The sequence below is a fragment of the Dromaius novaehollandiae genome, chromosome 3 (genome assembly GCF_036370855.1).
Source record: "Dromaius novaehollandiae isolate bDroNov1 chromosome 3, bDroNov1.hap1, whole genome shotgun sequence".
Taxonomy (NCBI): domain Eukaryota; kingdom Metazoa; phylum Chordata; class Aves; order Casuariiformes; family Dromaiidae; genus Dromaius; species Dromaius novaehollandiae.
In genome coordinates, this window is record NC_088100.1 from 11,287,057 (window position 1) to 11,303,270 (window position 16,214).

At 38.1% G+C, this 16,214-nt stretch overlaps 1 protein-coding gene across 15 annotated transcripts in view; it reads left to right on the forward strand.

Annotated features, from left to right (window-relative positions):
• Window positions 1–219: 219 nt before the first annotated feature.
• The window catches only part of PUM2 (pumilio RNA binding family member 2), a 72,249-nt gene continuing 56,254 nt past the window's right edge, over window positions 220–16,214 (forward strand). For 3 of the 15 annotated variants that reach the window (XM_064508366.1, XM_026116660.2, XM_064508370.1), the window contains exons 1-2: window positions 224–298; window positions 6,281–6,415. In XM_064508366.1, coding sequence (XP_064364436.1) covers window positions 242–298; window positions 6,281–6,415 — 192 coding nt within the window. In that variant the 5' untranslated portion in view covers window positions 224–241. Of the gene's footprint in view, window positions 299–410; window positions 542–641; window positions 776–1,195; window positions 1,215–1,243; window positions 1,263–6,051; window positions 6,416–16,214 lie in introns of those variants that run through there. The other 12 variants (XM_026116658.2, XM_064508368.1, XM_026116657.2 and 9 more) reach the window with 9 other exon arrangements.

Sequence of the window (16,214 nt, forward strand, 5' to 3'; positions counted from 1 at the left end):
CCCCGCCACCCGCAGAACTGTGCTTTTGCCGCTGAAGGGGAGGCGCCGTGGCACCCCTACCTTCTCGGCTGCCGGCCCCGGCACGGCGCGGACCGCGCTGAGGGGAGGAGAGCGCAGCGGCACTTGGGGGGAGAGAGCAGCCGACGGCGCAGGCGCAGTGCGCGACGCGCGGCGGAAGGGACCCGGGGGCCCGCCGCCGCTTCCCTCCCCCTCTCTGCTTCCCTCCCGGGCTGGGGCGCGCATGCGCTGTGGTGGCGGCAGGGGCGAGCAGCAGCAGCGGCGGCGGCGGCGGGGGGAGGTTTGCCGCGCTCTCGCTCTCCCTCTCCCTCCGTGCGTGCGTGCCGGGCTCGCCCTCCCGCCATGTTGTTGTGAGCCCCTCGCGGCCGGGGGGGGGGAGGGGAGGCAGACAGGAGAGACGCTGAGAGGAGGAGGAGGAGGAGGAGGAGGAGGAGGGGGAGGGGGGGCGGCGGCGGCGGGCAGGCAGGGGTGTCCCAGGCCCCGCTCCGGCTCCATCGCAGCGAGCAGCGCCGCCAGCCAGCCCGTGAGTATCCACGGGGGCCGCGCAGGCTAGGCCGTGGGCGGGCGGAGCGGGCGGGCGGGACCCCCTTTCTCCAGCCCCCTTTTGTCTCCGGCCTCAGCTGCGCGCCGAGGGAGGGGCGAGGGAGGGAGGGGGGCCATGTTGTGGCAGGTCACCGGGCGGCGTGGGGCCTGCTCGGCGCCCGCCCGCGCCTCGCCGCCTTTGTGTCCTCCCGGCTCGCCGGGGAGCGGCGACGAGGTGGGGCGGGGGGTAGGCGGCGGCGGGTGCAAGGGGGGCGGCGGCGGGGGTGCTGGGGGGAGGCGGCTTTGTGCGCGGGGCGCGCGGAGGGAAATGGAGACTTGGGGAGCAGTTGGCATCCCAGGGTGCAACGGGGCTCGCGGAGGGCGAAGTTGCTGCCTGGAAGTGGCGCGGAGAGGGGGGAGGGGCGGCGGCGAGCCCCCCCCTTCCCCCCCCCCCCCCCCCCCCGCGGCGGGAGGTGGCCCTGGGGCGTCGCTCGGGCTCGGGAGAGCTGCGGGGAGCCGGGGGGGGGGAAGCGGGGCCGGGGGCGCGTACCTGCGCCGAGGGGGCGGCGGGGGCGGGGGGAGACCCAACGGCGGGTGTTGCTGCAGGCTTCGGTGGTGTCGGAGGCGCTGAGAAAGCTGGAGGACGTGGGGGGGTCACGGAGGCAGCCCCGCGGGTAAAGACGCGCGTGTGGAAGTTCGGTAAAACGGGCTTTCCTTTAAAGGTGACCGAAAGCGTGAAAACTCGTAGTATTTTTAATGGTTTTTAAGGATGAAGACTGTTTGAGGGTGGAACGAGGAGGCCGAGTGCTTTTCGTATGGTTGATACCACACAATGAAGTGTGGGGTTTTTATTTTTCCTCAAATGTGTCTGCACAGTGATAACAGCAAAACTAGATTGTTGTTTGTAACTATGGTCCACGCAGGACAGATGATGTTTTTCTTAACTTTTTATCTCCCTGATAGTCATTTTACAGTGTTCGGGATTTTTTTTGGCTTTGTTCTGTGTATTTCATAGCCTCAGACTCTAATTTCTTTAAAGAAGGTAAATATACTCGGACACTTTTTGTATTCTTCTGGCTTAGTGTATGAAGCAAGATGGCTTAACACCAAAATATGTAGTATGTTTTATACATGATGTGATAAAGAAGGTTTTATCAGCTGACTTTGGGATGCTGCCTCTGATAGTGAAGCCATGCAGAAGCTATATAGGTCGTTGCAAATGAGATTCAGTAAAACTTCTTATACCACCTAATTGTTTGTTATTTATATGCCGCATATTAACAAAATATTTTTAGATTTTTAGTTTCACTTTTATTGATGGTCTTTGTTGCCTCGCAGCTAAGAGGTCAGGGTTTTTTAGTTACTATGAGTCGATGATATAGATCTTGGGCTATGTGGAATATGAATGCATTTGAAATATAATTACTCCTCCGTGTTACCATTTTTACACACAAAACCTAGTATTTTGAAGGCTTTGTTTATTTAGCCGTTTTAGCTTTGTTTTATTTAGCTGTGTCTTGGCTTAAAAGCAAATGTTGCCAGTAGTTGCAGTTTTGTTGAGAGGCTGAGAGAATTATTTCATACCCTTCTTTGGTCTACAGCTCCATTTGTGCTAGTGTGAGTATAAATATGTTAGGTAGATGGGAGAAGGAAACTAGAATAAATAGGAAAATGATAATTCTGTGGTGATGTAGTTTGGGTTGTGTGTGTAGCAGCAGCACTAGATCACCTGACAGTTGTCTGAAGTGTTTAGAAAGTTGAAAATTTGGAATTTGTCCTGGCAGAATGGTTAGTAGGCAAATTAATGTGAGAAACTGCTTGATAATGTAGATTTTGCAGTTATGCGGATATTGCATGTAGAAAAGTATTTGAATAGTATTTTTCCTACATTAATAGAAAAATACCTTTTTCTACAGTATCACTGCATATCAATTTCTTATTTTTTCCATCTATGTTAGGGATATTGGCACAATGATGTAATTATAATTACTGAAAAGTGAAAAACTTAGGTCATTTTTGAGTTAATAGTGGAAGAGGAGGTTGGCTGAAAAAGTTGGACTTGCTTATCTTTTAAACAATGACAGAATATATTACATTTTATATAGAATTGTAATACACATTAGAAGTTTTGTGGGTTTTCTTCATGATTGCTATTTGGAGAGTATTTTTGCAGTGTTTTCATTGGGCCCTATATTGTGGATGCTTGGTGCAAGTATGTTAACAGGACACTAGCTTGTTGAATACTATGAACTAGATCTGATCTTTTTTTATTTTAACAGCATTTTGTAGTTTGCTTTTAGATTTTCTCCTTGATTTAATGATTTCTGGGTGTGTATTGAATAACCTGCATGTTCAGGATTTTCTAAAAGCATTCTTGATAACTTCAACTCTTTTTCTTTGTACAGTGGTTTCTAAAACCCCAAAATGATTAGACCAAGTTCTTATACACAGAGGCAAGTAATCCAGTAAATGGTTTGAATTGTTACTTATGTGCCTTCATGTGTTTTTTTTTTAATGTAGAATTATATTAAAAACTCACTGTCTGTTGGAGTAAAACGAAATAAACCAAATTTCTGCCTTGGATGTTAAATCCTTCCTATGTTGGGATCTCCTGTGAAACAAGCATTAATACATTGCATTTTCTTAATACAGTCTAATAGAAATGCTGCAGAGGAAACTGCATAAAGCTCTAGAGTAGGCATGCTTTATAAATACTGTTAAGTGTATAGGTATGTGAAAGTTACCACTTTTCTTTCTGTTCTCTTCAATAAATTTAGTTGAAAATGCTTACCTCATCTAATGTGAATTTTCCCCACCTGTAACATAGCTGTTGTCTTGATTATTCCACACAATGAGACCATTCCGGTGTTGTCACAAAGCCAGTGCCCAGGCTTTTGTCACAGAAATGGGACAAGAAGTCTTTTGCTTAAAAGCTCATTTTCTCCTCCTGTAACAACAAATACCAGTTGTGAAGCGCTTCTAAGAACAAAGTCCGTGGCGTTTTACAATCATAGAGCAGAAAAGAGCTTTGAGTAACATTAGATCATTTAAATGGGTTCAGTTCTAACCACTGATGTGTACTGTCAGGCAAGCCGTATAAAATACTTTTTATAGTAATGGTTTGTATACTCCTGAAACTTTATAGCAAGGTTTAGTTCAAATCCCACTCAGAATACCTGCTGTGGCTCTTAGAATAGCAGGCAAATACTTTTCAAGCTGGTATGTGAAATGTTTACCTTATAAATCAAAACCAGGTGTCATCTCTAGAAATATCTTTAAAGATTCTACTTTGTTATTGGTTAACTGATTTTCTTTTTCCTAACCATGGCTATTTAAGAGCAATTGTATACATACAGAAGGAACATGTTTGCAGAAGTTATGAGCAGTCATCTTAGGAGTTGAAAAAAACCATAAAACTAAAATGCAGCAAAAATATCGCTGTACTAATCTGTATTTGAAATTTTTGCTAGTAGGCACCTATTTCAATATGCAAGTCCCAGACTAAACTTTGGAATGGCGATATGATCCCCTATCCTTTACAGGCTGTACCTAATGTCATACCTGAAGCCTTTTTACAGACAGATGTTTACAACATAGGTGTATCTGTAGACTGGGACAAATAATCTCATGTACATTTTCTAAATTTCATTAATTATTTTTTATTTTAATTGTTTATATAATTCTGAGATAGGTTACCTTCTGCTTCATCAGTACTGTTGAGGTATGGGCAAAACTCTTGGTTACAGGTAACAGCTCTGATTGTTTTTCTCTCCATTATAAAGCTCTTGGCTCTCCATATGTAAATCTAACAGAGAAATAAAAGTTGTCTCAGACCTGTGTTCATGAACTCTGTTCTTTGAGTTCATCCATCCACTGTACTTTAAGGAATAATTTTAAGACTGATGTATTGTACTAGTTGTATACATTTTTTGCTTTGTTATGCAGTTGCTCTGCAGTTTTACATGGCATTTGTTCATAAATCTTTTTAAAGGAGAAATGAATTTGAACAAGCTGGGTTTGTGTAGTTAGTTCCATGAATCTGTAAACGTGTATGCTACATTGTTTAAAGCTAGACTTAGTGGAGGTGATTTTATGTATCATGTAAAAATAAAGAATCTTACTGTTTTGATTCATAATTTTTGAGTAGATTGCTGTTAATTTCCACTGTGACATATTGCTTAAACTTTAGTTCTGTGACTGTTACAGCAATGACAGTCATGTAGTCTAAAGAAGTTGCAAAATTGATAATAGTGCCATATTATGACAGTAAGGCAAATATCTACCATAACAATACAAATTAATTAAAATAGCTTTAGATATTGCATATTACTCAGAAAACCAAGATTATTCAGGGTCATAAAAGAAAGTTCTCCTGCCTTATATCTTACACTCACACATTTCCCCTCTGTTGATTGAACATGGAGTCATTAAGGCTAGATTTGAAATGTACGCATGTATTAAGGGGTTAGAGGACTGTAGCTTCCTTTTGTCTATCTCTTCAGATCTAAGCATTCTGTTCTGGTTAAGTATCTTTCCATATATTTTTTATTGTTTAGATTTCAGTTCTCTCTTGTTTAGCATGAAAAGTGAGACATTTCTTGGAATTGAAAATTAAAATATATCTAGAGGTGTTTTTTCCCCTTGAATGTGCTTAATTAATATTGTAGAGGATATTAGGGATGTTATATTTGTAGTCTTCATACCTTAAGCATTCCTTGAGACCATTTATGTACCAAAATATTGACAATACATCAGTTACAGCAGATGAGAATACATGTAGAGAACAGTAAGTGTGCATATTTGTGTGCAGGGGTCGGTATTCTTTCTGTAGGGGATTTGTCAGTATTGCAGAGAGATTTTTGCCATGGCCATTTATACTTGTTTCAAGCCAAGAGTTAAATGTTCAAAAATGAGTTGGCAAACTTTGTTTTAATCTAAGCATGAAATCTTTGTTTCTTGAAAACCCTCAAACTTACTGTCATGTGGGTTAGAGATGTTTAATGTCAACTGCTTTGTTGGAATCTTATGTAGCTTAATAACTTGGAAAGAAAAACTGAGGTTATTCGTGTAAGGATGAGATGTAGTTCAAATACAGAAGTTACTTTTCCGTGCTATTTTATTTTGTAGTCTGCATATGTACAAAGTCAGAAATAGCAGTGTGACAGTATTTGACAGATGTTTTTACACATCATGCTGAGTAATAATGTAAAAGAAGCCACTGCCATTATGATCTGAAAGTCATATTTTTATTGAGTTTAGCTAGAAAATATGCAGGCAAGCATTCATAATATATGGAACTACAACATATAAATATATTGCCTTGTAGAGCTCAGTGGTGATTTATATGCTTATCTTAGAGACTTAGTTTAATAACAGTATTTAAAATAAACATTTTAGCAATGAATATTGTTCTTACATAGCTTGGATTTTTTTTAAACCCTAATTATAAGAACTGCATATTTGAAGATATGTGGGAAAGCTTTTTATGTTATCAAGACTTTTTCTTTTTAGGTTTCTACGTGGAATGAGCATTCCATGTGTCCTCCTAGGCATGAATGAAGTGGCATGGCAGGAGACCAGAGGAGTGATGCATGCGAACATTGGTCAGGAAGCCAGTGGGGTTGGAGTGGGGGTTGCCCCAGCTGGAACAGTAGTTGGAGCAACATCAGGGCCCAATTCAGGTGGAAACAATCCTCACACCGTCCCTGCAACTGCAGTGTCAGGTGCTTCCAATGTCCAGGTACCCCTCAGTGGACGTTCTCAGGATGATGCCACAATTGGATATGTCTTCCAGAGGCAGGCTGGTGAGCAGTTGAGTGGCTACTCCAGCAAACACCGCTGGCCCTCAGGAGATAGCATTCAGGTAGATCATTCGGTAGGTAGCTTATTTGTTTTTAATTGGAACAGTTCTTACATTTTGTGTTGAATCCACATCTTTCAGAAAGATACATCTGAGTTAAGTTAGTTTTCCAAAGCCTGTAGTAATCCAGAGTCTAAAACGTTCAGTTAATTTTGTTAAAGCAGTTATAAATTAAACTGCGTAACATGATTTTAATATGTTCAGTTTGAAACTTTTACTTAATGTGTGTAAGCATTTCATATTTCTGGAAGTACCTAGTTTTCATCAGAATACCATCAAACCGTTAAGTTTGAATTTATAAATTAACTGTTTTAATTTGAAAAGGGACTAGCTTCTGGTAGGCTTCATGAGAAATTATATGGATATTTGCACACAATCTTACTTGTTACACTTCCAGGTAAAAGTTTTGCGTTAAAGTAAAATAGAAGTAGTATAATTTAGTGTAGATCAAAACTTAATGTGTTCCTTTTGCAGACTGTAACCTAGAAAAATTCCAATTTTAAGGTTTTATCCCCCTCCCCAACTTTTTAGTTGGTACAGCTTGTTAATTTTTGTATAAAAATTTAATTTTGAATTTTGGAAGGTAATGGCTTTTCCCTGTGACTTTTGTAATGTGGCACACTTAGGTCCATCAGTAGCTTTTTTACTCTCAAGCCTAAGGAGTTACAGAATGTGTTCCAAAAAATGTAGTTAATATAGGAGCAAATGTGAGTAAAGGTAAATTGGCTAATCTTAAAAGCAGGAAAATCTATCGTCGGTTGTTTTTTCATCTGTATTTTCTCATTTTTTTATTTCTTCTGGCATTTTTTTCTGTTTACTCTTACCTTTTTTTCTTCCTGCTACATTGAACTACAGAGAAAAATAAAAATTTTTTGCCTTTATGTGCTGTTTAATGCAACATCATGTTTATTCTGTAATACAGTTCTGTAAATGCAAAATTCTGCAATATTCTACTTGTCCACTTGGGCACACGCTTCCCAGATGTGTGAAAATGTTCGGGTTTTTTTTGCCAGCATTCAGTCTGTAAAATACGGGCAACTGGATGCTTATGCCTGTACTGGTTTTCCATTACAGTTTCACAAGGCTGATACATTGTGTATATAAAATTATTCACAGACAAGTAACTGATGAGTAACAGTTGCATCTCTCTTCTGCCACCGGCTTTCCATCTCCAGTGGAAGTCAGAGTCACATCTTAATCAGTAGCCTTGTTTAATAATCACTTAAATCCTTCAAAATATTTCTGCCACTGGCTTTCCATCTCCAGTGGAAGTCAGAGTCACATCTTAATCAGTAGCCTTGTTTAATAATCACTTAAATCCTTCAAAATATTTCTGCTTTCCTCCAGCAGGTAAATGTTATGAACATAATGTGTTTTTTATTAGTGACTTGAGTGGGGGAAGGAACAACTCTTTAAGTACTTCAGTAGTTTTATGCATTGTTAAGACTCAGAGAAGGGGAAACTTGCTATATTTTGCTGATCATTCTTAGCTATATCAAAACAGTATTTTCCAACTTAGTGTGATCAGTATAGTCTTTATGTCCTGCCATTTTTCACTGCTTTTCTGTTCTTTATTAGCAGTATAAACTAATAGAATTTAAGTACAGATCAGGAGACTTCTGTTTCTGTTCTGTGATTTGAGTGTTCTGTGTGCCGCTGTTTTGGGGGATTTTGTTAAGACAAGTTATTTTATCATTTTTAAAGCAAGGACAACTCTTGAGTTAGAATTAGATCGAGGGACATTCAAATAACTAAATTTATTCAGTCTGTAGGAGGAAATAAACCAACTGCTATTCTGTTCTCTAGGTGTTGGGCAGATGGTCTCTGTATAGATGTCATATAAAGGTAGAATATTTTGATGCATTTAGAGAGATATTACAAAGAACATTAATAGAAATATAGTAGATAATTGTAATTTATTACAATAAGTAGAAATTAAGTTACTAAAAGGTATGCTGAATCCAAAGATTATCTAAGCATATCTGAAAACGGTGAGTTTGAGATAAATTTTTAGCATGTCATAGCAAAGTTGCAAAATCTGTGACAATGTCAAAACAACAAACAAGCAGTTTAGATAAAAATAGCAAGACTGAAGCATTTTTTCCTTAAGACAGTGGAGCTCTAGTTCCACTGATTCCAGTAGGCATTTAAATTCTATAGAAAGTGAAATGCAAAATGGGAATTTGCAAGTTCTTCAAGCAAAGTGATTCTTCAAGCAAAAATAATCACATAAAAAAGTAAGAAATTTTTCTTATGTTGGAAATGACGATTGCATAAATTATGTTGTAAAACCTGGCAGTTTTCTTGCAAGAAACTGTCGTGAACTGATGTATTAACAGGAGAATAAAGTAAATACAGGATGTGGAAAAACTTTATATTCACCTCCATACCAGAAGATACCTTATACTTTAGACTCATTCTTTGAGGTGGTACGTAGAAGTGAGTCGGAAGAGTTGTTGTGGTTGTGAGGAATTCATTTTTTTTTTTTTTTTTAAGAGGGATAGATCAACTTGGATGGAAGACTTTGTGGATTTTGAAGAATTTTGAAATTATTTGAGCTGCTAGAAAAGTTGTGTAGTTAGTTCTAAATAAATCAGAATAAAATGTCAGTAAATATACTTGATTAAGTGCAAGAAACTAAATCCTAAGAAGACTAGGGAAAAGTATAATTTTGGTCTCCTGAAAACTAATTGAAATGTCTTAAAAAAAAAAAAAAACAAAAAAAAAACTGCAGAACATCTATTAAGCATAAGACAAGACAACATCTTTAGTAAAAGACAATAGTTTGTTTAGTAAGATATTTAATTTTTTCTGTGATTTAAAGACTGAAGAATTGTTTCCCTTTGTCAGTGTCCCTTATAAGGGATTGTTAATAGATGAACTGTGGAATCATCAATGAAGTGTCAATAGCTGGAAAGCAATTCATACGTATAAACTGTAGCATTAAAGGCCATTCTAGCATCAGGATTATCCTGGTGAATTATCGTAGAGTTCCATGATAGTGCTAATCCTTAATGTATGCTGACCTAGAAACTATGAAGAGGTGATGGATTCAGGTGCTGCAGATATTTAATAGAAGAGTAAGGGATTTCAAAGACACAACAGTTGAATGGAATTCAACTCAATGGAGATGGAAAATTCTTTTTGATAAATGCATGCCTGCATGACTTGTTGGTGTCTAAATTAACTAGCCACACTGGCCCAAAACTAACACTGTTTATGGCTTATAGAACATACCAGGGTAACAGCCCCAGTCACAGAAATATGTGATGCTGTTAATGTTTACATTCTGTGCTCTTCTAAGGTTGCTTCAGATATAGCAACAGAAAATTAAAGTGATAGACAAGTTACTTGCATGGCAAACATTCTATTTGAAAAGAGTTAAACTATTTTCCTTGTACAGAATAATAGCTGTGGCATAAGGGAGGCAGAGGATAGAGAAGCACTCATTTGCATGAGAGACAGTGTCCAAAAACATTTGGCTGTTCAGTTAGCTGAAAGGGAACGCATGTGAAATTGGTAAAAAGGCTATGCACACAGAACTCTGTGATAAAAGATGTCAAAGCCAAAAGCATACTGTGAGTCAAGAAACCTCCATTGTCACCCATGATATTAAAGCAGCAGGGAGTGTGTAGTTGCTGACTGACAGGATTAAGTATAATCTTCCTGTGTCTTAATCTAGAACTAAACATCTCAGCGTCTTATCAATCTTACTTTAAAATATTTAATATTGGAAACAGCTATGAAGAATACTGGACTAAGTGTAAAAACTGTCTCTTGGGTTTGCCTTTTTTTTCCCCTCTCACTCTCAAGATCAAAAAAACCACTTTAGGCTCTGATAGAACAGCAGTCTGAGGAAGACCACCATCCACTGTGGCATCATTCTTGCATTAACATCCTCGTGTGGCTGCAAATAAGTTAGGGATCTGTTCATTGTTAATTTACATCAATTCTGTGTGAAGAATCATAAAAGTTTAGTGATAAGCAGTCAACCTGTAATATGTGGAGTTACGGAGAGGAGATGAGGTTTTGGGAAGTTCAGGATATATTATCTGGGATGTCCCAGTGCTTATAAATGCTCTTACCATATGCCGAAGCAGAGCTACAGCAGTTTGATACTGCCCCTGGTATTTGCCCCGTTATCTTTTCTAACTTACTTTGCCTTCCCTCATAGCAAAGGGGTTTAAGCAGTTCAGCACTTTAAGTTGATGTATTGGTTATGAATAGGAGTTAAAATGTTGTTCATTGCTCCTGCTCCCTGCCTGCCTCCAGTAGAGGGAAAAGGATAAGAACTGCAAATGAAATCATGTAAGTCCTGCACCTATGTCTGCCAGAGCTGTTTTGTCAGAACCTGAAGAAGCAAGAATTGATAAACTTGAGCAGAAGAATGCCAGAAAAATGCTGCATTTTTGGCAGCATTTTCGCAGTTTCCTAAGGATAGTGCTGCTATAAACAAAATTAATATAAATTGTACAGAGCTTCAGTTGCTGTAACTCATTTCTGTTAGAACTTACAAACTTCTGGAGAAGTTTTGCAAATAGCTGCTGAAACAAAGAAGGGTCTTTTTGAGGGGATGGAGAGAACAAAAGAAAGAATCTTCCTGTGTTTGAAGAACTCTAGCATTTCTGTGGTATGGAAAGAAACTCTATATCAGCTTTTGCAAGTACTCAACATGACTTCCATGAGAATCTATTAAAATTGATTTCACTACAAGAAAATGCATGGATGTTATTAAACTAATAAAATGTGCAAATATTTGACATTTTTGCCTCCAGGATAAAATGACAATTTCTAATTTGCCTTGCTTTTAACCAGTAAAATTGTTTCAGTTTGATATTGTTCAAATAAGATATGCTAATATGTTTGTGCAATGGAATTTGGGAAATAACTTTCCCATATGAGACCTCATAGTCATGTAGCCATTCCTTGGAACAATGAACATAAGCGCATCGTTCAAATTAAGAACAACATAATCTGTTTCCTGACCTTACAGTGGGAGTTGCATTTCCTGAATCATTAGTTTTTCCTTTTTTAGATTCCACTTAAAGTCATCCCTAGAAATCTAAGAAAGCTTGCAGTCCTTGCGTTGTGGGGGGTTTTTTTGTTTTTCTTTTTTTAAAAAAAACTTTCAATGTGCAACTTCTTGAAATGTAAGTTTGAAAAACTTAAATTGTGAAATAGATCTATTTTAAAGTTTTTTTCCTCAAAATAACTTTCTTAAATGGAAGCTTTCAGAATTTAAGCCCTACAAGACCACGAAACGCATCAGTACTGTCGTTTTTTATTAGTAGTCTACTATGTTAAACCTCAAGTTTTAGGTTAGCTAATTTGTGACTCCCTGTGCCAGTCAATTTAGCATGAATTTGAAACTCTTCTGGAGATCATTTATTTCTGTGTTTGTGGTCAACAGGTTCTAAAATAGCTGTGTTACAAGTGTTGTCCTTCTCTGTTTAACTTTTGTGGTTTTAATTTTTTTATTTCACCATTTTCTTCATTACAGTAGCATTTAGCTCCACTTGAGTGGAAACCTGGATTCCGAATGTCAGATTTATACTTTAAAACAGCTTCTCAAATTTGCAAGCTAGTAAGACTTTTCAGACCTCGCAAAATAAGAAAAGAAATCTTAGTCTGGGAAGATTTTTCTTTTTTGTTAAGTGAGAGGTGGAAAGGGTATTTGATTTCTCGTTTGGGAAATATATGCCTTGTCATAACAAACTTGTATAATAAGCTTTTGGTGAGATGTTTCATTTTTTCATTGTGCTGGTGCTGTATAATTTGCAGCAAGTGACTTAGTTTTTTTCTAGTGGATTTTAAGGTGGTAGCTTTTTGCGTAGAAATTGCATGTCTTGCAACCTGCCTACTTGAGATATCACCTTAGTAGCTGTTCGTGACTGCCGAGGTTCTGGTAGTGGAGGCGTTCAGCTTGAAATGTTCCTAGCTGGAAAGAGGTAACTGTTGTCTCTCTTTTCCCTCTCTTTGATTTGAAATTTATGGCATACTGCAAAGTACGCTTTTTTCATGCATACTTTTTTTGTATGTTTTGGTACCAAGAAAAGCATTGAGAAGTTGTCTGTGATATACTTCAATTCCCTAGTTAGAGAGAGGAAAATTAGTGTTGAATTTTACAAGTATTTGAAAATTTTATATATATTAGCAGTTTCAAGTATGTAGTGCATGGGATAGACATTTTATGTCAGCTGTTGTCAGGGCAAGGGAAGTAATTGCAGTCGCATTTCTGACTTGCACAGACAAGTCTTGTACCCATGTAACTTCTGTTCTTCAAATACTGTTTTTCCTTAATCACCCTTTCCAATCATGTTGATATTTTCAGTGCGTCTACATGCTTCCTGCCCTTTTCACCACTATTTCAAACCACAGGTGATTGTTTCAGTTCCTGAGATACTTGGCCAATTGCACATACGTTGCATACTGTCTCAGATGCTATCAGGTTGCTAACTGCTGCCTCCTTTTTGTGGACTGAAGTATTAATTGTCTCTTTATTAAGTATATTTACAAGCATGCTTGTGCTTTTTTCAGGTTGCTTTTGCTTTCTGACATACATTCCTTCACTTAGTCTTAAAAGTTTATTCTGCCCTGATGCCCCCAAATACCTGGCTCTGGTGCAATGTTGAGTGTCTTAATGCTACTTTATTCTTTCTTTACTAATTCAGTTACTCATTGTTGTATGCACCTTTGTCATTTGTCTTACACTTAGACTGAAAGCTCTTTGAAGCAGTCCTTTATGTTTTAGTAATTCAGTAATTAGCATAGTGGGACTCTGATTTGATATTACAGCAAAACAAATGGCAGGCAGTCCATGCTTGTGTTTGATTTACCTATAGACAAATAATCCATTATACCTTTGCAGCAATAGCTCTGTGCAGAATCAGCAAATGTCAGTGAAAAAATTATCGATGCTATCATAAATCTGATAGTACTGCTTCTAGAGATAATGTGAGCTGGAAGCGGTATACCCATGTTCACGCATCCTGGAGCTTGATGCAATAGGGACCATGGACGTGAGCTGGCTGCTTACTTAGCCACTTGAAGTTTCTTTGCATTTTATTCCCATGTGCTCCAGGTTTTAGGTGGTCTTGCAACTAAGGCCCCATTCCAAAGCAGATTATTATGGGGTTTTGCAGTTTTGTCTGAAAGCTATTAAGTGTTTTTGGCATTCTAGGAGAGTTTTGCATAGATATCCAGATATACCAGGACAAGGTGGTGAGAGCCAGTTAGCTCTGGAAAAACTGGCTGCATGTGGTCATTCAGGTATTTGCACTTGCACTGTATTTTTTTGTATTTTCTTACTCAAGTTCTGTTATTCAAGGTATCAAGTAAATATCTTAAATTTGGGTCAGTGTTAATTATTTTGCTTAATATACGTTCTTATCTACAGATGTAGAATGTAGTTTTCATTCTTTTTTAACATAATTAAAAATAGGGCTTATGAAAACTTATGATACTGCTTTATTACCTGGGTGAGCTGCATTTAGATTTCTGAACTACATTGGTTTGGTACAGTTTGTTAAAGCCAGGTTGATCAGAGACCTTATGTATCTTATATATGAAGATAACTAGAGCTTTGTGAAAGTTTATTCTCTTTAGTGAAGACAATGGAGGTTGGAATTCACAGGGAGCAAAGCAAAGTGGTAGGTGAGTATGTGAAGAGAAGCAGGGAGTGCATAATAAGTTAAATGGATTGAGGGAATGTTTTATTGCAGAGGAAAATGAATAACTTGCAGTTTAGACTTCTAGTCAGAAATTATGCCTGAAATCACTTTCTTTAGTTTGTTAGATGGTAATTCAAACATTGGTCTCTTTTTGTCCTCAGTTACTACTTCTACTTACCAAAGTTCTGCTGTTTACATGCTGATAGCTACCTTTTAAATTTTTGGCTTGCTCAGTGAAAAGTTAGAGAATTTGTCTTTAACACATCTGTGTAACAATGGGTTTAATACCAGTCATTGAACTAATTTTTGCTGCATACCTTTAATTACTTTAATTTGAATTGTAAATAGCCTACTTTGTTTTTCAGTAGGTTAGCTGTCATCAGTATGTCTTTAGTCTTATTTTAGACCATAGTATTTTCTGAATTCTTTCGAAGGACTCTGCTGGCCAACATTTAGTGAGATATTAATGTCCAAGGCTAAGCTGCTGCTCTTAATGAATTACAAATGAGGCTTATTGCATTAGTAGTAGTCTCTTTGTAGGTTTTTGTTTAGTTGTTTCTTTCAGCTTTTAGGCAATTGTAGGAATCTATGGTTAGTTTAAACAAGCATTTTGTCCAAAGAGTACGTCCTTAGACAGCTGAAAACATTGATAACGGCAGTTACTTTAAACATCCATTCCCCTGCTGTAGGCAGATAAAGTAGCAAACACACACTCTTCTGTATAGTTGTTCTTAAATCCATTAGGAAGAAGCATGTGTTAGCATTGTCTGGCTGTCCTCAAGGTTATGCACAGAATGTAAAGACTTGAAGAATCAAGGTAGATTTGGGGGAGGGGGGGGACTTAAAACGAAATTTCAAATATATGCTTTCACTGTCATTTTGTCGTCTTCATGTGGAAGAGTTGGGTGTTCTGTGAACAACGTTCTTTCAAACTGCTGGTATTCATGCTCTCATAATGGAGAGAGGAATCTTAAAAATTCTGAATTTCTCTTTTCTACTAGGTATGATTGGAATCACTGCCTAAGCACTAGACAGCTCCATTTCTTCATCTCTGGTTTTAGCAAACACTCTGAGAAGATCAGGCAGTGTTGGTATATGTTGGTTTCTTATTGCCTGTTGAGAAAATGTTTTATAGCTTATCCAAAGGGTACAGGGCTGTGAAGGAGGAAAAGTCGTGATGCTAGAAGCTATCAGGAAAGGGAAGTGTGAGTTGAACTTAAGTGTTTATATCTAGAATTGTCAAAAACTGTATGCTTTACGGTGAATGCATCTGCCATATTCAGGAGTAAAGATGATGAGAGTAAAAGCTCTGAAGAATGGGAGTGTTTCATGTTCAGAATTGGTGGGGGCAATGGGGAACCTTTCTGATAAGTTATATCGGCGCTACAATAGTACAAATAATGTTGTTTTCTGGAAATTCTGCCAGGCTGTTTTTGTCATTTCCTCAGCCCTGCTTTTAATGGGCTAGATTAAAAAACAAACAAAAAAAGCCCTTTGTTCTTAGTCCTGAATTATAGTGGTTTATTAACCAGTTATGTTTTATGGGATTCTTTATAATTGCCTTCTTTTTATGAGTTTCTTTAAAAAAAATTATAAATTACAAATATTTGAAGCTTGTTTTTTACTTTCATTTTTTTCTGGTTCTTTGGTGTCTAAATTATGTTCAGTTTTCTGATTGCTATCTAAAGAAAACCCATTAGCAAAAAAAATCTTGATTATAATGTAGAAAGATAATTTATGTAGATTTTTACTTGGTTCTAAGCCTGTACATTTTAATTGTTCTCATTCCTTATGAACTGTATCATTACATTTAATAAAAGCCTGTTAACTCTGTTAGAGTGAATTAGTCAGGTGTTCCATGAATTACTACTCCATGTGGTGGGATAAATTGTCACTAGTTACACACACTGTCATGTTAGTGTGTGTAAATGTTTTTGCACTGAGTTTTCGTATTCAGAAAAGGCAGCTTTTGTGCATTTATATAGCGTATCGCCTAGAGAGCAATCAAGTTCTTAAGTTTTTAAACTTAATTTATTTTTTGAATAATTTGAGCTAATTATGAAGAAACTATGGATAATGTCCCAAAACAGTAATGCGGTGAATTAATGTGCCATCTTTCCTTATAGAAGTAGATGTTACAGTGC